This window comes from Procambarus clarkii, chromosome 16, assembly GCF_040958095.1.
Source record: "Procambarus clarkii isolate CNS0578487 chromosome 16, FALCON_Pclarkii_2.0, whole genome shotgun sequence".
In the NCBI taxonomy this organism is placed as follows: domain Eukaryota; kingdom Metazoa; phylum Arthropoda; class Malacostraca; order Decapoda; family Cambaridae; genus Procambarus; species Procambarus clarkii.
The window spans coordinates 12,869,560-12,894,719 of NC_091165.1; the positions used below are offsets into that span (position 1 = coordinate 12,869,560).

The following is a 25,160-nucleotide window of genomic DNA, read 5'->3' on the forward strand; positions in this document are numbered from 1 at the left end:
CTCCCAGTCAACGGGGCAACCCACAAAATGGCCAACGTCCCTTACGAGAAGCCGGCAGACAAGGAAAACAAGCATTGCTCTGACCGGACCACGCTGGCTCCGAAGGATGTGCTGGCTCAGAAACTGGCACCAAAGGTCCACCCTGACTGGAAGAGCCCCGAGCCCTGGCACAACCCTTCCGAGAGGCCCGAGAACAGCCACCCCCGGAGAAGCAACAAATCCGACATAGGACGGAAACTAGCTGAGGCAGCCTGCAGAAACTGTGACAGCAGTCTGCAAACAGCAAAGGACAAAAAGGCAATGGAAGCCTACAAGTCAGGGCCTCAAGCGGATTCCAAGGAGAGAGCAAGCATGGCCTGGCAACACGCAAGGAGAGAGGCAAAGAACAGAGTGGTCATCAAAAAGGAGGGGCAAACATCCTCCCTGAGAATCGATGCAAACAGTGTCAACAACGCGGCCGACACCCTAGCCACTGAGGCCAGCACCCCAGACAAAGGCCTGGCACTCAATGCCTCCACATTCTTCCCAAGCCAGTCCGAGGACAACTTGAGAAGGAAAAAGAGGCGCAAGACCGAGGCTAAATGCCCTCGAATGCGCAAATCCTCAGCCGCCAAAGATGCTCAGAGGGTAGGAACCTGCACATGCAGTTGCACAAGTCCAACATTCTGAGGAAGCACATGGGCAAACAGGCATACATGAAGGCACTCAAAAGAATGGGGTCTGCTGATAGGACCCAGAAGCCTCGGCAGGAAGAGCAGGCTTAAATGCCTCCGTCTCTGACTCGAATTCCGACTTGCCCGAAATGCTAGGTGTACTAGTGGCTTTAGGTATTGTATGTACTAGCTCTATCTATAAATCCAACATTATGTTTGTAACTAATCTTCTATGTATGTAATTTTACCTGAATAAACATCTGATTTGATTTGATTTGAATGGGGCAGCCCCCGAAGCTGCCCGAGTCTCATCATCAACCAAACTCTGCCCTGACTCTGAAACCTTTAGACGTTTGGGAGCCGGGGAAGCCAACCGGGGAAGGACTTGTGGGCGTGGACAACCAGAGTCAAAGCAACCAACGCCCCCAAGTCTGGGTCCCTAAAACCAAAACAAGGCAGCTCTGGGGCATCCGAGATAGCAACCAACTTAGTGCGTTGCAGCAACCTGAACCTAGTATGTAATGTGGAAGCCATTACAATAAAATGGGTATGCTGGAGCACGAGCAAAAAACACGTCTCGCAAGACTCCGGGTCAAAGGCGTCGTTGACCCAACAGGTAGCATGACGGAGATAAAACTGGACAAGGGCACATTACAACCTACAAACTTGCACAAGGCGAGGCGAGACTCAGAAGACACATCCATCGGCCAACCAAACCTCGACAGGGTTTTCCAGGGCATGTAGGGGTTTTGCCTACGGGTGGCCCAGGCAAGGTGCTGCTAAGCTGGTGGAACCCAAATAGAAATAAAGAGGGAGATGAGCTATAAACTGGACCCTGTGACATGCACAAGCACAGGGGCCTAGAGGAGGATCACCAAAATACCATAGGTGGACAAATAATCAAACAAGGCAGACATTCCCCCCCCTCCCCTCCAGGCAAGGACAAAAAATAAAAGAAAAACCCTGCAAAAGTACACCACCACCAGAAGGAACAGGAACATGGCTACCACATAGATAAGTGTGCAATGCAGCACTCTGTGCACCAACCAGCAACTCCACCACTTTCTACCCAAGGTCAAACAAAAGCCATGAAACTCCAGCTGGTCCGAAGGGCAGGGTAAATGCCAAGCAGCAAGAACCCCTACAAAAGTGGAGTCCCAAAGGCTCTATGGAAGGCAACCCTAAAACCTAAGGGAAGTACTTACAGGGCACTTAGGGAAGGTAGCCTTAAGTGCATGCAGCCCCAGTACACTGATGATACTCCTGGCCACCGCACCACAAAGAGCAGAAAACACCACAAAGGCACTAATTCTGCCAAGAAATTGAGGCCAGAGTTGACGACCACCCCCAGAGCGCCCCAGCCTCCGAACTGATTTGAGAGTAACCAGCGCGGGGGTCCGGGGCTCCCAACTCCTGGGGAGGGGGGGGGGATGTCCTCCCCCCTCCCCTTTGCAGACAAGCAGCGTGGCGGCGGTGAATGACGTTTGCTTGTTTTCTTATATTTTTGTGGGAGTTCTGTCTGTCTGGTCTTTGGTTGCAATTTCTTACCAAGTGGGGTTTGTTTTGTTATGCCTACCTATCTATGTTCCTAACCCCAATTGATGGCAGACATGGAATGCTCCCAAATAGATGGGGGTTTCCATTGCTCCCTGTGCCTCTCTGAGGGGGGGGGTCAGGTTCTGGCTTGTGGTCCCCAGTAGGCAGAAATCCAATGACTGATGCCCCTGACTAATAAAGCGTACATCAGTCTGATAGCTCCAGGGATACAGAGAAGCTCCACACAGAAAAAAGTGATTATGAATAGCTACTTTTTTTTTTTTTTTTTTTAGCAAGATACTTTCATGCTTCCACTACCCTTATGAGTTCATGATCTCCCCATGAGTCCATGGATGTCCAGGTGCACAAAAGGCTCAAGGCTTGGAATTTGGCATTAACAAGCATAAAGCACTGCCAACTGTAGGTAGTCAAGGGAACAGAAGAGCTTGGAAAAGCTGTAAGATTTTATGCATGAACTGAGATTTATGCAACTTATGGGCAGGCTTGAGTTTTTCTCCAGCCTCCCCATAGAACCAGTAAGACTAAGCAGGAATGGATGACAAGATCCCTGCTGTACTTGTGCAGAATGCCATCCTACCTTGATTCTCAGGATATTGTCCAATGGGGCATTCAGTGTATCATACCTTATGTAGCAGCCAAGTGTCTTATTCAGATAGATTTTCCCTATTCACTTTCTACTTTTTTCTTCAAAGTAGATTTAAGTGGATAATAGAAATTACAACTCATCTTCTCTTACTTGTCCATACAGTATACAGTACTATCAGGAATTCTCTGAATACATACAAATGATGAGCAAGATTCCCCATTATTAAGAGTTACTTCAGAGCAGATGAGTCAAATAACATGGATGAAGTTATAATGTCCAAACTACACATCAGAAAATGAAGACATGATGTTTCAGTCTGTCCTGGACCATTAACAGTTGTGTAATGGAAGGAGAGACGAAGACATAGACAATATAAGGGAAGAGAGTGAGATGAAAAGTGGAATGAATGAGAGACAAAGGTGAAGAATAAGATGAAGAATAAGGTAAGAATTTTTATTCTTACATTCATCTTATTTTCTTCATCTTTCTCTTTAATTCATCCCCCTCTTTCATCTAAATCTCTTCCCTTATATTCTCTCTCTTCTTCTCTCCTTCCCTTACACGAGTTGATAATGGTCCAAGATGGACCGAAACAACATCGTTTCTTCATTTTCTGATGTACTGTATGGTTTGTACATCCGTCTTTCCAAAGGATTTCTCACCTTACATTCTTTTCCATTTAATTTTCAATCTTGTTTTTATTCTCATTAATACTGTTTAACTACAGTATATCTGTTCTCTCTATTTCTTACTCTATACAGTACTTGTCCTATTCTCTACCCAATTCTTATCAGCTGTATCCCTGGAAATATTTTTTACCTTAAGAAATTTTTAATGGTAAAAATATTAAAGTATTACTACAGAATTTTGAGTGCAAACAGAACCAAAGAATTTTGCTAACATTATAGCTAAACATGCTTAATAAGACTGCAACTACTGGGCAAACGAGACTTTAGGAAATGTGCAGTGCTGAAAATGTTCAGATAAGGTTCTATCTGAATAACCAGTTTTAGATGAACAAAATATATATTATACAAAAAATTCAAGAGAAATCTGTATTTGTTCTTTAATGTCACATGGACTGAAACAATTATTATTTCTCATCTTGTTAAAATATCTTTCACAATGACTTACAGTACACAATAAAAATGGCTTGGTGTTGATAAAACAAAAACAATTAAAATGAAATACTCATCCAGACTTAAGGAAAACTTGTCTTCCATATGAAAGTAGCTTTGAACTTGAAAACCTGGGCCTTATCTTCATGGGAACAGCTTGAGGGAAGAAGAGAGGGGAGACAAAATAGAAGAGAAGGGAAGGAGTAAAGGAAGATAAGCAAAAATATAAACAATTAAACAAAAAAAGGATGAAGAAATTCAGAAAGTGAAATAAGCATCTAAATATGCACAGATTATCACCATCTATCTTGATATAACAGTAACTAGTTTCTTTGTCATTATCTTGGATGCCTAAACCCCTTTACGATTCCCACTCTTCTTTCCTAGAGGGGCTGGCATTCGGTAATCTTCTCCCAATACTTCAGCTGCTTGGCACAAAATGTAGCATGCATACATCTGCAAATGACTTCTAGCATTATTACTCAACCCCTGAAATCAAACTATGTATTGAATGGTTCAATTATCCCAACTTTTAAAACGAGACTCCTGGGTGATACTAAGGACCACTAGCATATCTGGTTAGTGTGGTTGGTTTCCAACCAATTGGTCTTCAGTCCATCCTAGACCAATTCCCAACATGGCAAGAGAATTTGGACATGCTTCCTTCCACATGATGCCTCTGTTCACCTATCAAGAAATAAGTAACTGGCAGTTGACCAATTGTTCTGGATCACTTCCTGAAAAGGTCAGGAGTTGGTCTTGGGGAATTGCAATAGGCCTAAAAGGCTTCCTGTTACTGACAATTTGTCATCATGTATTATCATCATGGCACTATTTGTCATCATATGTACTTTATACTTTATTTCAATTTCAATTAGGATAACACATTGAAACTTAACCTCACATACTGCACTCACCTGTTATAGCCAACATCTCCACAGTGCACAAGAAAAAGTTTAAAATTCTTCCTAATATTGTTAACATGTATTCCCTGATCATTGGAAAAATAATAATATAAATTGTATGCGACTTACTTTGCCATGAAGCCTGTAAGTCTCACAATGACATGATTCACAATCATTCATTGAGCAATCACAGTGGGCCAGGCATGAGGTGTGAGCTGCCATGGAGATATTTTTACATATTTATTCCAGTCTCTCTTATTTCCTTTTTTTTCTCTATATCTATACATACACACACACACTTTTTTTTTTTTTGCAGTATAATTATTCAATAGTATCATTTTGCAAATTATGTACCGTGTGGAACATTTGAATGCTCATATATATTCATGTCACAAAGGTGCACATTATATTATTTGCTTAGAACAACAAAACATACCATTTTCCTGTTATTACACTACAGTATATATACACATTATATATAAATTTATATAAACTGTCTACATTTTATGCACCACAGCAAACTAATAAGCAGTTCTGGTGGGTGTGGTAATGAAATCCAAGTACAGAATGGTGCCACACTCACTACTATCAGACAACACCAGCAGACGATGCAACTTGATGTGGCAAAATTCCTCACAATAAAATATGCACATCACTAACTCTAACCACACACTGCAATTATCATCATCAGATTCCTGATGATGATAAATCATGAATATGAATAATTTTCCACAAGTTATAGTTTTCCATTTTATTTTCTAAAGGAAAATGAGGTTATGTTTCATGAGCCGAAGCTGCATGAAACTGTAACCGTGTTGTGACTGCCTGCCTTGCACTGTGATCATGATAATCATCATGGTGTTTACTGATATCTGAACCTTGTACATAGTCTTTAAACAGTCAAGATCTTCTGTGACACTGTCATCACAAAATAATCGCAGTTATTTACTTCATCATAATTTAGTGATCCTGTGAGCACAAGCTGTACAGAAGTGCTGCGAGTTGCTGCAGCACGTACTGTATTACTTTACCCACAAATGCCCTTCCAATAATGAGGGCCTCACACCTAGGAGGGGTGCCCACGATTTGTCTCCAAGATGGTATTTGGTTATTGTAGGCCTGAGAAAGCAAATGAGCCCTGTGTATCTGCAGGATTTTCAAATCTTCTGCTGTATTTTAAATCATCCCTGTTTGACTTGCATAGTGTGGTCAGATATACTAGTACTGTGATTGTTCCCATTTGATATGTGCAGCTGAAGGGTTAAACTTGTAATAAGAGAAAAACAGTTGATCAAAGCTACTTTAATGGAGAATTAATATAATCCATGATCAAATTAATATAACAGGGCAATGTACTGGTTATTCTTTACTTTGTTAAAGAAACTGGACAGACTATATAAAGCCATTCAAGTAAATATAAAAATTATTCTATTTCAACTACATGTGCATCTCAAAAACAAAAATTTCTTAAAAATCCAAGATATAAATTATTGCATGCAAGGGGGAAAAAAGGCTTCATGGTTTAAACACAAAAATAAACAATTTTGAGTCTAGGAAGTATACAGTATTAGCAAAAACTACATCTTGAAATCAAAATAAAACATTTAGTAATGCAAATCAAGCAACCTATTTTTCATTACTTATTCTGCAGTTAAAAGAAATATAACACTGTACATCACAAGGATAACTAGAAACTTTTCTGGTCAAAACTGGGCAAAAAACTAGACTTAATAGTAGTTCAGAGCAAAGACTGTGCTCATTTAATAAGTACTTACCTGCTCTCGTACTTCTGAACAAGAGCCAAACGCCCATAATTCCAGGCTTTTTTACGTAGTACAGTGAACAAGCTCAGGAGCAGCTGGAGAGAAGGAAATAAACTTACTTTACTTTTAACCCCTTGAAAAGATATTGGCAATATAATAATGGCAATCTGGAATAATTCTGGAAGCTACTAACTCCTGCATTTATAAGCAACTAATGTTAAGATGTAGCCTACGTTGGCAGACACCAAAATCAGTCATCCTAGTTAAGGCCAAGGATGACACATCAAGATTATATATAGGATTTTATCTTTATCACTATCACTGTATTTGCTTGTGTATACTGTATACAGTACAATACGGCAAAAGATTTGTGATCTACCTAGGTGAAGTCTTTGATTTGACTTAATATTTTTTGATAATTCAATAATTTTTTGGGGGCAGCTATATTTCTTGAGAGACAACTGTTTTTAATTAATTTTTGTTGGGGGACAGGAAACCAAAGTGTATGTATTATATCAAGGCTTATTATATTAGGCTTATATCAAGGTCCCTCCCCCCCCCCTCCTAAAGGTCAAACTATTGATTCTCCCCAGGATGAAACCCCCACAACTAACCGACTAAATCCTGGGGTAACTAATTATTGACAGGTAAAAAGGCCATCAGGTGATAGAAAACATGCCCAACCATTTCTGTCCTGCTGGGATTTGAACCCAGGATTCATGATTGAGAGTTTAGAACAAACCCAAATGTACTACCAAGATCTTCTGAACAATATAGCAATAAATGTGGCTTGTGTGGAAGTCTGACAACCTGCAGTGAATGCAGCTGACCTGCAGATCATTCAATAATTTGCACTAAACTTGTCTAACAGTGAAATTCATTTGTGAACTTCAAGACTTGGCAGGCAAGGGCTGACCTATGTGCTGCTGAATCTGCATTCTTTAGTACCACAGACTGAAGGTTGTCTTCTAGTACATTATTTATTTTAAGACAAAATATGAATTAGAAAATTCTGAAACTTTGGAATAATATTTTATCTTTAAGATACTGTACTTACTATCCAGCCCAAGAAATTGATTAATAAATTTTCAGGAATTCCTTCATATCCTCCGTATATCAAATGAGTTTTGTTGTGGATGACATACTGATTACAGCTTTGTTTATCAGGTTTGTCCTGAAGGATGGAGTAATCGTCAAGATCTAATGGTGGAGTAGGTGGATACACAGTTGGGAAGGTTATTGGTGTATTGTCCATCTGAAAAAAAAATTCTAGTGATATATCCACCCAATAAATTTATAATTACAGTACTGTACTAAAACTATGAATACAAACTCGTACAATAAATGCATACAAGTACTGTATATACATAAACACATACACACACAAGCACTATACTTTCCACCTTCAGAATCAATTATAAATTCATAGATGGTAAAATACTAAAGAAATGTTCACAAGCCTGTGCTACCATAGCCTGTGCTACTTGGAACGTTTGTTCCGAGTAGCTGAACCTAAAACAACTACAACTACTCAACAGGGGCGAGGGGAAGAGGCCCATCCCAAAAGCCCTGGGCTCCAGGAGGGTGGAGGTACTGACCAACTCCACTAAATGCTCCAAGAACCTGAAAAGCCCATAAATTTCAGGTATAGGAGTTGGCCAACCCGGCAAGCTACCCTACCCCCCACCGCCCCATCAAAGGTGCAGACCATGAAAGGGCTGGTGCAGACCATGAAAGGGCTGGTGCAGACCATGAAAGGGCTGGTGCAGACCATGAATGGGCTGGTGCAGACCATGAATGGGCTGGTGCAGACCATGAATGGGCTGGTGCAGACCATGAATGGGCTGGTGCAGACCATGAATGGGCTGGTGCAGACCATGAATGGGCTGGTGCAAACCACAAACTGTGGTGTCTTTCTGCAATGCACAAGAATGTCACTAGTGAGTGGAAGAACCAACAGCAGAAGGCATATATGACCCCAGAATCCAACTCCAATAAGGACCTACCTCAACCAGCAGCAGGCAAACCCTAGCCCTACTTGTCTACCTACCTGTTGATCTCGGGGGTTAATGACCCCCACGGTCATTAACCTCTTGGTTGTTGGTCTGATCCACCAGGCTGTTTGATGCAGCTGCTCACAGCCTGACATAGTCACAACTCAGTTAATCAGGTATCCTTTGAATGCGCTTGTAAAGTTCTCTTTTGAACACTGCAAAAGGGCAGCCAATTATGTTTTGTATGTGTGGGGGAAGTGTTGAAAAGTCTTGGGCTTTTGATGTCGATCAAGTTCTCTCTCAGCATGCCTATTGCACCTCCTCTTCTCTTCAACTCAAAGCAAGTAAGGACCCCAATCACCTCAAAACAAGGAAGGAACTCCAAAATAGGGAGGCAGACAAAGGGCAAAGGACCAAGCTGAATCGAATGACCAAGCTAACAAAGTTTGCAGTTCTGCACATGCAGAAGGCATTGTCATAGCAGTAAAGCGTCATCCCCAGAACAGTGTATACAGCAAAGCAAATACATGTTTAAAGAGTATATTCAGTGCTGGAAAATATATAGAAACAAGCATTTGCCTTGATCTTTTCTAGGTATATTTTAAAAAGACATAGTTTTGGGCGTTACGACTTCCTTACATGAATGTTTGTTCATCAAGGCACTCCTGAGTTACATGAGTGAATGAGACCTACTGTACAATACAGAATTAAAGAAATTGCATTAATAAAAAATTACCTTCTAGGTAAATTTTTCCCAGTGCTGTACATTTAATCATATGGTAACTGGCACAGACATCTGCTTGTACATCTGAAAGTAGAGAGCCTTTTAAGAAAATTAGCAGTGAAAACTTTAGGTTTGTAGCAGCTACATTAAAAATTCTATAGTAGGTACTTACACTTCTGCAGGAATGCCAGGTACTACAAATGACATTTCTCAGGAATTCCTACAACAAATGATGCCTGCACATTTCCAGGAATCACTCAGTCAATCAAGCACCAACCAATCAATGAGAAGCATTGGTCCAATCTGAGTCAGGTGGACAAGAATATAAAACCATGTGTACGTAAATTTTATATGAATGTAAATCTTATATGTATGTAAATTTCATATACAGTATATGTAAATTTTATTCGCGTCCTGCGACTCAAACATGTGAGCTTTATCATTTGTGGCTCACAGTAAGCAAGTTTGGCCACCCTTATTATATATATTTAAACTTCTGTAACTTTATTAGCTTAGTTCAATAGCTCATTACTTTAACCTTTCCATGAAACAATGAGCAAGTTATCCATAATATATGGATATAAGAGACAAAACACGCAGGTCTGTGTTTGGGAGGCGGTAGAGTTTTAACACGAATTGACTGGGCAGGTCTACCATTCGGTCTATCAAGGCAGACCAAATACAGGTTGGCTTTACTGTACCTGGACAGGCTGTATGTGGGTTGGCTGTACCTGGGCAGGCTGTATGTGGGTTGGCTGTACCTGGGCAGGCTGTATGTGGGTTGGCTGTACCTGGGCAGGCTGTATGTGGGTTGGCTGTACCTGGGCAGGCTGTATGTGGGTTGGCTGTACCTGGGCAGGCTGTATGTGGGTTGGCTGTACCTGGGCAGGCTGTATGTGGGTTGGCTGTACCTGGGCAGGCTGTATGTGGGTTGGCTGTACCTGGGCAGGCTGTATGTGGGTTGGCTGTACCTGGGCAGGCTGTATGTGGGTTGGCTGTACCTGGGCAGGCTGTATGTGGGTTGGCTGTACCTGGGCAGGTCAAATGCAGGATGGCTGTACTATAGCAGGCATATGCGGGTTAGCCACATGCAGGTTAGCCGTACCGAGGCAGGCTGTACTCAGATTGGCCATGCAGAGGTAGGCCATATGCTGGATAATCATACAGAGGTAGGCCGTATGCAGGCTAGCCATACCGAGGTAGACCGTATTGAAGTAAGCCATATGCACTGTAAGTAGGCCGTACACCTGAGGGCGTTCATCAGTCCCTGTCTCAAAGGCCCTCGCCCAGCTCTGCTGTTCTTGCACTCAAGCACACAGTACAGCACATGTGAGGTCCTCGGGTACCCCCGCAATAGGAGCCTCCCCCTGCAAGAGGGCCTTGAGAGTGACAGAATGAAAGATAAGTCAATACCAGAGCCAATACATGCCCTGACCCAACCAGACATAATACACTCCAATACCCGGGCCGTGAGAAGCAATCCTGGCGTCGTGAGACAATACTACGAGCCATGAGAGGCATTAGGAAAGGTGAGAGGGGAATGGTAGAGCCCAGTGAGGCGATACATACCCTCACCTGCTGCAGGAGTCCTCCACACACACACACTGACACCCAGACAGCTGATTCACCTGTCAGTGGCGTTCCAATAATGTTGGTGGCTGCTGCTGCTGCTGCTGCTAGCGGCGACGGGATGTTATTTATTCCCAATTACGCAGCTACAGTGGGTGTGTGTGGAGGTTTATAAGGTGAGAAGTTACCTCCAGGAGAGTGTGAGGAGCCTTGGTGGCAGGGCCACACACGGTATTAACACCAAGCTCAAGACATTCGTCCTTCACCATCAAGCCACAAGTCATGTGATACAACATCAATCAGATTAGTATCAAGAATTCATCTGCAAAAAGAAATAATCTTTCATTCGATAAAATATCATTGCAGGAAAAAATATAATATTCATAATGTATTTAAATTTCAAGTTTAAGATAGATAAAATGGTTATCATATGTAGAGCGCCCATGGTGAGGGGGAGTATAGGGAGGAGTGCGAGAAAGTTGATGACATAACGGTTCAATCTCCGGCTCCTCTGCTCCCAGCCTCATCCTCCTCACTTTATGCTCAGTATTTAAAATATTAATGAGTTTTCCATGTATAAATTATCCAGCGTTTAAGCTGCTAGAAAGAGGGTGAAAAAGAGAGAGAGAGAGAGAGAGAGAGAGAGAGAGAGAGAGAGAGAGAGAGAGAGAGAGAGAGATCGACAGACAGACAGACAGACAGACAGACAGACAGACAGACAGACAGACAGACAGACAGACAGACAGACAGACAGAGAGACAGACAGACAGACAGACAGACAGACAGACAGACAGACAGACAGACAAACGGAGACCCGGGCACCCCCGGATACACCTATAATTTTTCAGTCAACGACTTTGCTGCATTATTGACTGAATAATTAGAAAAAATGGCAATAGAAGGGAAAAATAATATATATTAAAAATAAGAGGATGGCAGCAGGAAGTGTAGGAGTGGATGTGCAGTGTGGGTTCACCCTCAGGAATACCTGAGGACCGGCCGGACGACGCCCTCCACTCCTATGCCCTCACGCGGTCACGTTACCCCTGCCAACACCGGCCACACTAACACCGGCCACACCAACACCGGCCACACCAACACCGGCCACACCAACACCGGCCACACCAACACCGGCCACACCAACACCGGCCACACCAACACCGGACACACCAACACCGGCCACACCAACACCGGACACACCAACACCGGCCACACCAACACCGGACACACCAACACCGGCCACACCAACACCGGACACACCAACACCGGCCACACCAACACCGGCCACACCAACACCGGCCACACCAACACCGGCCACACCAACACCGGACACACCAACACCGGCCACACCAACACCGGACACACCAACACCGGCCACACCAACACCGGACACACCAACACCGGCCACACCAACACCGGACACACCAACACCGGCCACACCAACACCGGACACACCAACACCGGCCACACCAACACCGGCCACACCAACACCGGACACACCAACACCGGCCACACCAACACCAGACTAACCAAATTATAATGAATGATAAAAGGGCTGCAAATACTCCGAATGAATACTCTACATCAGTTTTCACACTAGAAAGATTAGATAACATCCTATCACCCACGCAAATATTTGAAGGAGGCGAAGAGAAGGAATTAAGAGATATACCCATAACATGCGACATAATCAGGAATTGCATTGGCAAACTAAAAGACTCAAAAGCCCCAGGTGTGGATGGAATCCAATCCAAAGTCATAAAGCAACTGGCAGAAGAACTATACCGACCACTGAAACTACTTTTCACAAAATCTCTGGACCCATGGATAGTTCCCCTAGATTGGAAATATGTAAATGTTACCCCATTAAAAAAAACGTAGAAAGAGCTCAGCAGAGAACTACCATCCAATCAGCTTGACATCACACATCTGCCGGTTCATGGAGAGAATCCTAAGGAAGGAAATTACTGATCATCTTTCAGTGAACAATCTTGTAACATCGACGCAACATTGATTTGTTAAAAATAGGTCCTGCCTTATAAACCTGCTCACTTTTTTGGGAACTGTAACCAGCTACTCAGATAAACGACTTCCGATTGATGTAGTATACATGGATTTTGCTAAAACCTTTGATAAGGTACCACTTGAAAGACTGGCAAGGAAATTACAGGCACATGAAATAATTGATAAAATACTAGAATAGATAAAACGATGGCTGAAACAAAGAAATCAAAGGGTCGTGCTAAATGGGAATGAATCTGAATCGAGAAATGTGGTAAGTGGGGATACCACAGGGGTCCATTTTGGGCCCATCCTTTTTAGTCATATACATTAATGGCATAGATGAAAATATTACAAACCACATCATTAAATCTGCAGATGACACAAATATTTATGGTAAAGTGGGAAATGAAAATGGTATTGAAGCCTTACAAAGTAATCTACATAAACTTCACAAATGGTCTGAAGTCTGGCAAATACTTGTTAATATCGACAAATGCAAGACCTTACATGTGGGACAGAGCAACCCCCGGCACAAGTACCAAATTAATAGCATTACATTGCAACAGACTGATGAAGAAAAGGACCTTAGTGCTACAATTCACCACGCGATGAACGTTGCACAACAGGTGGGGGCAGCAGTAAAAAAAGCTAACTAAACCCTTTGAATAATCAAACGTACATTTAACTTTAAAAAAAAAAGAAGGAAGTGATTCAACTGTATAAATCTCTGGTGCGCCCCCATTTGTATTACTATATCCAGGCATGGGAGACCTCATCTTCAGAAGGACATAGATGCTCTGGAGAAGGTGCAACACCGGGCAACAAAAATCATTTCAGAGATAAGTCAACTCTCGTACCAGGAACAGTTGAGGGCCACAGGGCTAACAACACTGCAAACCAGGCATGACAGAGCAGATCTCACTGAAATTTTAAAATACTGAACAATTTGGAGGATGTTGATCCGGACAATTTCTTTAAAAGATCAGATGTAACACGAACAAGGAGCAACAGTTTCAAGCTCAACAAGCTACAATGTAGGTCTGAGAAGAGGAGATGCTTTTCACCCGCAGGGTTATAAACCCATGGAATCGCCTATCTGCCGAAGCCGTAAATGCCAAAACTCTGTAACCTTTAAAGTACAACTGGAAAAAAGCATAAGGACAAGTGGGTGGGGGGGACCTTTGACAAGCCGCCGGTTTCCTGTCCTCGTCGAGGCCACTATAAGAGCCTTAGTGGCCATCAGGTAAATTCAGGTCAAATTCCCCCTCCTTCCTCTTCCCCCATTTTCTGCCCCCCCCCCTTCCTTCACCTCATATTCCCTTTTCTCTCCCCCTATTTTTCCCCCTTCTCCTAACCCCTCCCCTCTCTCCCTACCCTCCTCTTCCCTCTATTTATTTATTTATTTATTTATTTATTTATTTATTTATTTATTTATTTATATACAAGAAGATACATTGGGTTTGTGAGAATACATAGCATAGTTTACAAAACCCTGTTCTTAAACGCATAGCATAATTCACAAAACCCTGTTCTTAAACGCAAATCCTGCTCTGAAACTCTCCCTAGACAGATGTAATAGGACCCATTATCACCACACCAGAAATAAATATCTCTTTGATATCCCCAGAGTCAAACTTAATCTGTGTAAACACTCTATGCAAATAAAGGGACCCAGTCTATGGAACACACTCCCTAATGAATTGAAAAGCTGTCCAATTTTTGCGTCATTCACAAACAAAACTAAAAAGTACCTAATTTCATCTTCATAGTTTTTACCTTGTTGCTTTAAAATTGCACTGTATCTATTGCTACCCAATCTCCCAATCTTTATGTACCCAATGCGAACATCTTTACCATTGTGATCATTGCTGTCTTCTTATATGTGCTATCAATCTGCTATACGGTGTCTGTTAATCTTGTAAATTACCAATCAAGCTGTCAATGTAATCAATCAGAGCTTTAATATACCAAAGTGCTTTAATATACTTACTATTCTCTCTCATCTCATTTTTTTCTTGCAACGTATCTGTTTTTTTTTTTTTTTTTTTTTGAGATATATACAAGAGTTGTTACATTCTTGTACAGCCACTAGTACGCGTAGCGTTTCGGGCAGGTCCCTGGAATACGATCCCCGCCGCGAAGAATCGTTGTTACAACCAAGTACCCATTTTACTGTTGAGTTAAACACAGGCTACAGTTAAGGATTTGCGCCCAGTAAATCCTCCCCGGCCAGGATACGAACCTATGACAAAGCGCTCGCGGAACGCCAGGCGAGTGTCTTACCACTACACCACGGGGACTGGTTATCATTTTATTAATTCTGCTAGAATTTACCTACTTAAAATTATCTGTTAGATTAAGGACCTGCCCGAAACGCTGCGCGTACTAGTGGCTTTACAAGATTGTAAATACTATGCTTTATTTATTTATTTATATATATATACAAGAAGGTACATTGGGTTTGTGAGAATACATTGGAAAGTACAGTATTTACATTCTTGTAAAGCCACTAGTACGCGCAGCGTTTCGGGCAGGTCATTAATCTAGCAGATAATTTTAAGTAGGTAATTTCTATCAGAATTGATAAATGATAAAGATACATTGCAAGAGAAAAATGAGATGAGAGTGCTATGTATTCTCTCTAACCCAATGTACCTTCTTGTATATAAATAAATAAAATAAAATAAAATAAAAAATAGTATTTACAATCTTGTAAAGTCACTATCTATCTAATCTATCCTCTACTATCTAATCTCAAACAGACAGAAATTTTCATTTATTTGTAGGGAAAAGGTACCAGGGCTGCAACCGGGTCTCTTTCCCCTTCTTTTCACCGATTTCTCTTTTTCACCCACTTCTCATTTTCCCCATTACCCCCCCCCCTTCCCTCGTCCCCATTACCTTGGTACCCACTTCGTCTCCCCTCTTCTCCTTCTCTCAGAAAATGTATTATTAACCTCAAGGTAAGGTAAGGTTACGAAGCACTGAAATAACTGTATAGGTCTCTGTTTTTCTTTTCATCTCTTTTCCTTTTTTCTATTTTCTTTTCTTTTTATCCTTTTATATTATTTTATTTTTATTTTATTTCTTTCACCTTCTCCTCGTCCCTTCCCTCGTCCTCCCTATCTTACACGCCCTTCTATCAAAAGTATTATTATTAACGAGAACTTGAACAACTGTTCAATTACATTATTGAAATATATCTCGGAAATTATATTATTACTACCCTTAAAAAATCCACAGGAATCGCACTTGACTCCACAAAAATCGCCTGGGGGTGTCTATTATTGCTAATATTTCTTAAGGCATTTAACTTAGACCTACCCAACCAGCCTATGTTTGTCCCATACTTCAAACCATTCCCCCCTTGCAAATTTGGGGTGAAGCTAGCCCCAAGCGTCTGGAATCCAGCATTGGACAAACAGACAGATAGACAGACATTCTTATAAGTATAGATATATATTGTTTATTGTCAATCGCGGAGTGAAGGGATAGGTAGTGTGTGGAGCGCGGGCAGGGCGTGGCCCTCCAGTGGCGGTGTAACTAGAGACCAGCACCGTCACCAGACCTCATGTACCCACCTAGACGTGCTTCAAGGACGAGCTTCAGGCTATGGATCCCACCTTCCAATTACTGTTGGAAAATCTTCAACCCCTTCCAAGACTACTAGCAGCGTTTCAAAGAGCTACATGCAGAGAAACAATTAAAGCAAAACCTTCGAGGTTCAAATAAAAGTGTATTAGAAATATGTGTAGAATAATAACCCCCACATTGTTTGAGTTAGGAAAACACTAATTGTTAAATATTGATACTGTTCTTAAAAGATTCCCCCATTTTGCACCCGCAAGATAACGTAAGCTTTTAAGGGTTGACAGATGTTAATCTTCTTGTTTGAGGAGCTGTTCACTTGAGATAGTTAATTAATTAAGCAAGTCCCAGCTGTGTTTGGGTACAAGTGACAGGATGAACAACCCAGCGGGTTTTCTTCCTATTGGGGAGTGTTGTACATGCTGCTATGGTGGTGTGTCCACTCACAGGATGAGTGGCGCTGCCCAATAAACTCGCCCCTCGAGACAAAATTAAAAATAATATGTTCACTTTGTTAATAGAATTTTACAGTAGGCATGTAGGCGCTCAATTCATGCAATCATCACTCATTCACTCAGACAGTTCCACAGGTCGACTTGCTGCTGATAACTTTCACGCTACACGTCTCATGCAGCGCTATATATACTGGCCACATGGTTGTAACCTGCCCTTCTGCACCTGGACTGTGTGAGGTGTTTCACTGGCATGATAGTGGGTGACGGCTGACGTCATTGGCAGTCCCCGTGACGTAGTAATAAGACACTCGCCCGGCGTTTCGCAAGCGCTTTGGCCTGGGTTCGTATCCTGGCCAGGAAGGATTTACTGGGCGCCAATCCTTAACTGTAGCCTCTGTTTACCCAACACTAAAATGGGTACCTTGTTAAACGATTTGGCGGGTCGTATTCCGGGGAATATTAGGATTAAGGACTTGCCCGAAACGCTATGCGTGCTAGTGGCTGTACAAAAATGTAAGAACTCTTGTATATATAAATCAATGTATATATAAAAAAGTAACAATTGGCGACAGCGGGTGGAAATCGGTGGTAAAGTACACGCAGCGAATTTTAAAACGCGGCTTATGGGCGGATGATCAATTGATAAACATGACTTTTCCTGTTCACGTAAAGCATGAGCAACGTCCTTTACCCATAGTTGATGTAAAATAATTGATTTAAATAAGGACCTGCATCTCTCTATTGGCCTCGATGGGAACAGGAAGCTATATACATATTAAGATATAGTGATCACATGAAGGGATAAGCCTCGCCCCTTTCCGGATTTGACCTATCATGATCTCTTCGGATGTTAGCAAAACATCAGAAGAGTTTTTAACCCGATCCCACACAATGCTGTTACCTTGGGTGGGATCTACCATGTGTTGTTTAAGAAAGAAGTCCTGAACTGTTGGTAGAGAAATTGTTCCCTTTCCAGTTATAATGTTAGGTACACTTAATTCATTATCTCGTGGGGAAAATCCCCTATTATAAACGCATTGATAAATGCATTTATCATATTATAAGATCTGTAACTTTGATGTCGGTGTCTGCCCTGTAGCATACTCCCATTGTCAATTTGCTACCATTTTGAGCTAGTGCATTGCACCATTCAAATTCCAATGGTTGTAATTCCTAATTTCTGGTTGTAAAGTCATCATTTATTTATAGAATCATACCACCTGTTCTCGTTGTTCTGTCTTTCTGAATGTTGGATGGTATGGAAGAAACATTTATTTATTTATTTATTTATTTATTTATTTATTTATACAAGAAGGTACATTGGGATTGTAATAGTACATAACATTGGTGTTTTTACATACTTTTTACATGTTAGATATTAAGTCACTGCACATTCTCTCATGTGTATTATACATCTTCTATCTTCTTGAGGTTATCTTGAGAAGATTTCGGGGCTTTAGTGTCCCCGCGGCCCGGTCCACGACCAGGCCTCCACCCCCAGGAAGCAGCCTGTGACAGCTGTCTAACTCCCAGGTACCTATTTACTGCTAGGTAACAGGGGCATCGGGGTGAAAGAAACATTTTGCCCATTTGTCTCCGCCTCCACCGGGGATCGAACCCGGAACCTTAGGATTACGAGTCTGAAGCACTGTCCACCCAGCTATCAGGCGCCCTATTATTTACATATATAAAACGCTGAACTGTAATGCCAATCCTGACCTCAAAAGCTTCATTAAAGGTTGTAACAGATCCCATGAGCACCACACCAGAAATAAATTCAGTTTTGATATTCCAAGAGTACTACTTAATCAAACTAGAAATGCTCTACAAATCAAGGGACCCAGATTGTGGAATGACCTTCCCAACCATGTTAAAGACTGTACCTCTCTCAACCAGTTTAAGATAAAAAAACGAAGCACTACCTAATAAATTCCCTGTAACCTACCTTACCCCCCTATTGTCAACCCATGTCTGTTGTCTTAATCAACGCTGTTTGTCGACCTAAATGTATTTGTGCTGCGTTTTCAGCCATGTTTCCCCCTTTTTTATCTTTATTTTTATTTGTTCTCAACACATTTTATTCTTTATACTCAATTAGTATTAAGTTTTAGTCATTAATGTTTTTCCTGCCCGAAACGCTTTGCGTAATAGTGGCTTTAGGCATGGTATGTACTAGCTCTATCTATTAATCGATCAAATTATGTAAAATCTCTTGTATATATGTACCTTACCTGAATAAACATTTTACCTGAAACTTGCAAAGCCACTATAACACACATAGCGTTTCGGCCCTTAATCTAACAAATAATTATTGATAGGTACATTGTAGCAAAATTTTAAAGAATATTAATAAGTACATTGTAGCAAAATTTGAAGATTACTAATAGGTACATTGTAGGAAAATTTGCATTCAATATAATAACCACGATATATATATATATATGTCGTACCTAGTAGCCAGAACGCACTTGTCAGCCTACTATGCAAGGCCAAATTTGCCTAATAAGCCAAGTTTTCCTGAATTAATATATTTTCTCAATTTTTTTTCTTATGAAAAGATAAAGCTACCCATTTCATTATGTATGAGGTCAATTTTTTTTATTGTAGTTAAAATTAACGTAGATATATGACCGAACCTAACCAACCCTACCTAACCTAACCTAACCTATCTTTATAGGTTAGGTTAGGTTAGGTAGCCAAAAAAGTTAGGTTAGGTTAGGTTAGGTAGGTTAGGTCGTCGAAAAACAATTAATTCATGAAAACTTGGCTTATTTGGCAAATCGGGCCTTGCATAGTAGGCTGAGAAGTGAGTTCTGGCTACTAGGTACGACATATATATATATATATATATATATATATATATATATATATATATATATATATATATATATATATATATACATATATATATATATATATATATATATATATATATGTGTGTGTAACTGAAAACTCACACCCCAGAAGTGACTCAAACCCATACTGCCAGGAGCAACGCAACTGGTATGTACAGGGACGCCTTAATCCGCTTGACCATCACGATCGGACAAAAGGAAGTGATAGCCGAGGCTATTTGAACCACTCCCCCGCCGGCACTCGGATGGTAATCTTGGGCATAGCATTTTATCAAATCACCTCATTCTTTGGGGCAACACGTGAGGAACACAAATGCAAACAAGCCTGAATGGTCCCCAGGACTATATGCGACTGAAAACTCACACCCCAGAAGTGACTCGAACCCATACTGCCAGGAGCAACGCAACTGGTATGTACAGGGACGCCTTAATCCGCTTGACCATCACGACCGGACAAAAGGAAGTGATAGCCGAGGCTATTTGAACCACTCCCCCGCCGCCACTCGGATGGTAATTTTGGGCATAGCATTTTATCAAATCACCTCATTCTTTGGGGCAACACGTGAGGAACACAAATGCAAACAAGCCTGAATGGTCCCCAGGACTATATGCGACTGAAAACTCACACCCCAGAAGTGACTCGAACCCATACTGCCAGGAGCAACGCAACTGGTATGTACAGGGACGCCTTAATCCGCTTGACCATCACGACCGGACAAAAGGAAGTGATAGCCGAGGCTATTTGAACCACTCCACTATATATATATATATATATATATATATATATATATATATATATATATATATATATATATATATATATATATATATATATATATATATATATATATATTGGTAGCAGTCTTTCCTGTAGACATATATTATTAAATATGACCGAAAAAGTAAGATTAATAATTCTAACACGAATTTTCTCGATCTTTCTTACGTTCCTTTTCACTGTTGATGGTAATTCAAAGATCAATTCTCCAAAATTCATTTTTATTTCTAGTCTGACGCGACACTTGAGCGCATTTCGTAAAACTTATTACATTTTCAAAGACTTTAATTTACAAGCACACAACTGAAACTGAATAGAGCTTACACATCTTCGATTTTATATCTACATTTGGGTGAGGTGAAAACAAACTTTCAACAATGGGTATTGAATGGGTATTAAATTCAAACACAAGACAGAACACGAAACAATGGGTATTGAATGGAAGTAATTGTAGAAAGCCTATTGGTCCATATTTCTTGATGCTTCTATATTGCAGCGGAGTCTTGAAGTGGGTAGAATATAGTTGTGCATTAATTGGCTGTTGATTGCTGGTGTTGACTTCTTGATGTGTAGTGCCTCGCAGACGTCAAGCCGCCTGCTATCGCTGTACCTATCGATGATTTCTGTGTTGTTTGCTAAGATTTCTCTGGTGATGGTTTGTTTGTGGGAAGAGATTATATGTTCCTTAATGGAGCCCTGTTGCTTATGCATCGTTAAACGCCTGGAAAGAGATGTTGTTGTCTTGCCTATATACTAGGTTTTTTGAGGCTTACAGTCCCCAAGAGGGCATTTGAAGGCATAGACGACGTTGGTCTCTTTTAAAGCGTTCTGCTTTGTGTCTGGAGAGTTTCTCATGAGTAGGCTGGCCGTTTTTCTGGTTTTATAGTAAATCGTCAGTTGTATCTTCTGATTTTTGTCTGTAGGGATAACGTTTCTACTGACAATATCTTTTAGGACCCTTTCCTCCGTTTTATGGGCTGTGGAAAAGAAGTTCCTGTAAAATAGTGTTGTGTTAGTTGTCTCTTCAGAGGTTGCATGGCGTTTCACTTTCCTTCTTATGATGTCTTCCACGAAACCATTGGAGAAGCCGTTGTTGACTAAGACCTGCCTTACCCTACAGAGTTCTTCGTCGACTTGCTTCCATCTTGAGTGAGCTGTGGCTGAGGGCACGGTCGACATAAGTGTTAACAACACTTCTCTTGTACCTGTCCGGGCAGTCACTGTTGGCATTCAGGCACATTCCTATGTTTGTTTCCTTAGTGTAGACTGCAGTGTGGAAAACTCCGCTCCTTTCCATGACTGTTACATCTAGAAAGGGTAGCATCCCATCCTTCTCCATCTCGTAAGTGAAACGCAACACAGAATTCCACTCGAATGCCTCCTTCAGCTCCTGCAGACGTCTGACATCAGGTATCTGTGTAAAAATGTTGTCAACATACCTGCAGTATATGGTAGATTTCAAGTTCATGTCAACATGGTGATGGCTCACTCATGTCTACTGCTGCTCACAAAATTGGTATGGTGTGAATAATAATTAAGCTTAAATTAATTGTTCTAGTTTATATCATGTATTAAAAAAAAAAGTACATGATTTTAAAAATAGAGAAGTAGGATTTACAACCATAGGGGTAAAGCTTGAAAACTACTGCATAGGAATTAAATTTTAAAATATGTAAGCTGGTGCTTATTATGTAAACATTTGTCAGATTTTAAATATATAGTAAATTTCTGTAATATTTCTAAAATTGTTAAAGATTTTCTTTTAAGCGTTTATAAAAAAAATTGACATTTTTATATACTAATAACATGTATCTGAGGCAAAGTGAAAACGACACCAGTAATTCCGTCCAAAGTCATACTATCATGCAAGAGGAGCCACACATCTATGGATTATCCAATAAAATCAACAGACTTCTAGATGTTACTACTGCTCGGCTTAGACTCGGTTACAAGTATCTCTGGGAATTCTCAATATCTGCTGATGTAGACCTGACCAAATGTAAACTGTGTCAACAAAATTATTCGCACACCCTCCGTCATTATGTGATGCCCGAAACGCTTTACGTAATAGTGGCTTTAGGCATTGTATGTACTAGCTCTATCTATAAATCCATTAATGTTTGTATCACACCTTGTATGTATGTACTTTACCTGAATAAACATTTGAATTTTGAATTTTGAATTTGATGGAGTGCGAAAAGATACGTGAATTCCGAGACAATTCTATAACAATTCCAAAGATGTGCAAATATTTCATTCCAAATTATTTGCTATCAGAAATTTTAGCCAAATATTCCCAGTTTGCTAACTGTTGGTAGTAACTAAGTGATTGTAACCTATCCACTGCTGCCCACTGGATGGGGGGCGGTGTGCAGGACTCAAATTTTGATACTAGCTCTCCCCATATGTCAGTTGCTTAATTTAGAAACGGTACTTTTGGTTGATCTCGAACTCATTGATAATGTGACGAAGTAAATTGAATTTTGTAACTAGCTCATCAAGATTGTAACTTGCTTAGCTAAATGAATTGTGGGGTTCAGTCCCTGAGCCCATTATGTGCCTCTGTAACCCTTTCCACTACCGCCCACAAGATGGGTATGGGGTGCATAATAAATTAACTAAACTAACTAACTGTCTCTCAACAGTACCACTGGCGAAGTCATCGGGAGGAGAAGCCCTTCACGCGACCTGCACGTATCATAAAGAAGACATACTGGTGTGCTCAGGTAAACTCTGCCTTCAGTTACACAGTTGTCTGACAATAAATTTCATGTTAGATAAAATAAGATGTTAATTCAAGTAAAGGTACATACATAAGAAAATGAGTTACAAACGTAATGTTGGATTTATAGACAAAGCTAGTGCATACAATGCCTGAAGCTACTAATATGCACAGCTTTTTGGGAAAGTTGTGGGGAAAAACCTTAAGACTAAAACTTAATACTAATTAATATCAAAAGCATAAATTGAATTGAAAAAGGAAAAACAAGAAAAGGAGAATGATAATAATTACATGATGGATGGAACAGCAGAAAATGCAACAGAACAGCAAAAGGAATTTTTAACTGAATAAACAGATTACAATTTTCTTTAAGCTTATACATGGCAGAAATCAGCAGTTAAACAAGTTGGTCAATAATCAATATTGTTTGAAAATAGCAAGACAGGTTAACATTTAGGAGGTAAGGTAAGTCACATGGAGTTTATAAGGTAGTACTTAGTTTTTCTCTTAAACTGGTCGAGAGACATACAGTCTTTGACATGATTGGGGACGCCATTCCACATTCTGGGTCCCTTGATTTGCAGAGGTTAACTTGAGGTGGAGGCTTGGTCGACGACAGGGCCGCGGGGACGCTAAGCCCCGGAAGCACCTCAAGGTAACCTCAAGGAGGTTACCTTGGTGTTAACTTGATGATTTCGGGTCTTAGCGTCCCCGCGGCGCGGTCCTCGACCAGGCCTCCAGAGCATTTCTAGTTTGGTTAAGACGCACTCTTGGAATATCAAATAGGTGTTTGTTTCTAGTGTGGTGCCCATGGATTCTGTTACAACATTTTAGGAAGCGTTTGAGGGCAGGACTGGCTTTACAGTTCAGTGTTTTAAATGTATAGAGTACACATGAGAGGATGTGCAGTGACTTAATATCTAACATATTCAAAGATTTAAGTAGGGGGCCGAGTGCTGTCTGGGGGATAGAGTTTGTTATTGTTTTAACAGCAGATTTGTGTTGGGTAATTAGAGGACGTAGATGATTTTGGGTAGTAAAACCCCAAGCACAGATACAATATCTGAGATAAGGATAGGCGAGAGAATAATAAAGCGCTACAAGGGCAGGACGAAGTACATAATAACTGATGTTCGTTAGATAAGAAATTTTGTGGCAAAATTACAAGGATTGTCGAATAATTATAGTCCTATTATGTTACTGACACACGAAGGCCAAAAAGCACGAGTAGAAAGAGCTATAGCATGTTTAGAGCCAAGAATTTGTAGCGAGTAGATTATCCCAATAATATACTCGCTCCAAATATAGTGTTAATGTTCCTGTCAACCTTTGGAGATGAATGAGGTGAGGCGTTGCCCGGGCAACACGGTGAGATGCCCGAGCAATATAAGCAGCGGTGTAGCGAACATTAACTAGTCTACTTTCAAGTGTGGTCTAGAGCAGACACTTGCGAGATACTGTACCAACGCTCAGTGCGCTCAACTCACACCAACGTATCACCTGTGTACTTCTGTATATTCGACCAAATATATATATATAGTATCTTAGTGTCTGTGTTTATTTGTCACCATACTTTACGTAACAAGAGAACCGTTACATTGGTGACCCCGGAGAGTTTCGACGATACCCAGCCACGATGGACTACAACATGGACTCTCACTGGACCTCTACTGCTGCTGCTTGCTGTGGACCGCTGCCACCTGTCACGGAACGCTGCCAACACGCGCGCCACAGCTATGATTTTCACCGCGATCGTCTCTGCCTTTTCATCTACTACGGCTTGCTGCTCCACGATCACTACTCACTCATCTGGCAGCTTCATCAGTAACTACATAATGTGGGATCTACAGCCTGTCCTGCCGACTCTCCGTCGCTGCCAGGGCACTGCT

The 25,160-nt window shown here is 41.1% G+C and overlaps 1 protein-coding gene and 1 long non-coding RNA gene across 12 annotated transcripts in view; one reads left to right on the top strand and one right to left on the bottom strand.

Annotated features, from left to right (window-relative positions):
- The window catches only part of Tmem63 (transmembrane protein 63), an 84,601-nt gene extending 73,476 nt beyond the window's left edge, over window positions 1-11,125 (bottom strand). For 4 of the 11 annotated variants that reach the window (XR_006773107.2, XM_069325278.1, XM_045745520.2 and 1 more), the window contains exons 1-4: window positions 10,870-11,125; window positions 9,313-9,384; window positions 7,640-7,837; window positions 6,595-6,677 (exon numbers count right to left, since the gene is read on the bottom strand). Coding sequence is in view for 10 of the 11 variants with exons in the window: in XM_069325278.1 (XP_069181379.1) it covers window positions 6,595-6,677; window positions 7,640-7,837 (281 nt within the window). In the remaining variant the exon portion in view is untranslated. Of the gene's footprint in view, window positions 1-6,594; window positions 6,678-7,639; window positions 7,838-9,312; window positions 9,385-10,001; window positions 10,025-10,331; window positions 10,640-10,762; window positions 10,785-10,869 lie in introns of those variants that run through there. The other 7 variants (XM_069325277.1, XM_045745522.2, XM_045745521.2 and 4 more) reach the window with 6 other exon arrangements.
- Window positions 10,944-25,160, top strand: part of LOC138365181 (uncharacterized) — a 28,578-nt gene continuing 14,361 nt past the window's right edge. The window contains exons 1-2 of the long non-coding RNA XR_011228724.1: window positions 10,944-11,045; window positions 23,195-23,275. This is a non-coding gene — a long non-coding RNA (uncharacterized lncRNA). The remainder of the gene's footprint in view (window positions 11,046-23,194; window positions 23,276-25,160) is intronic.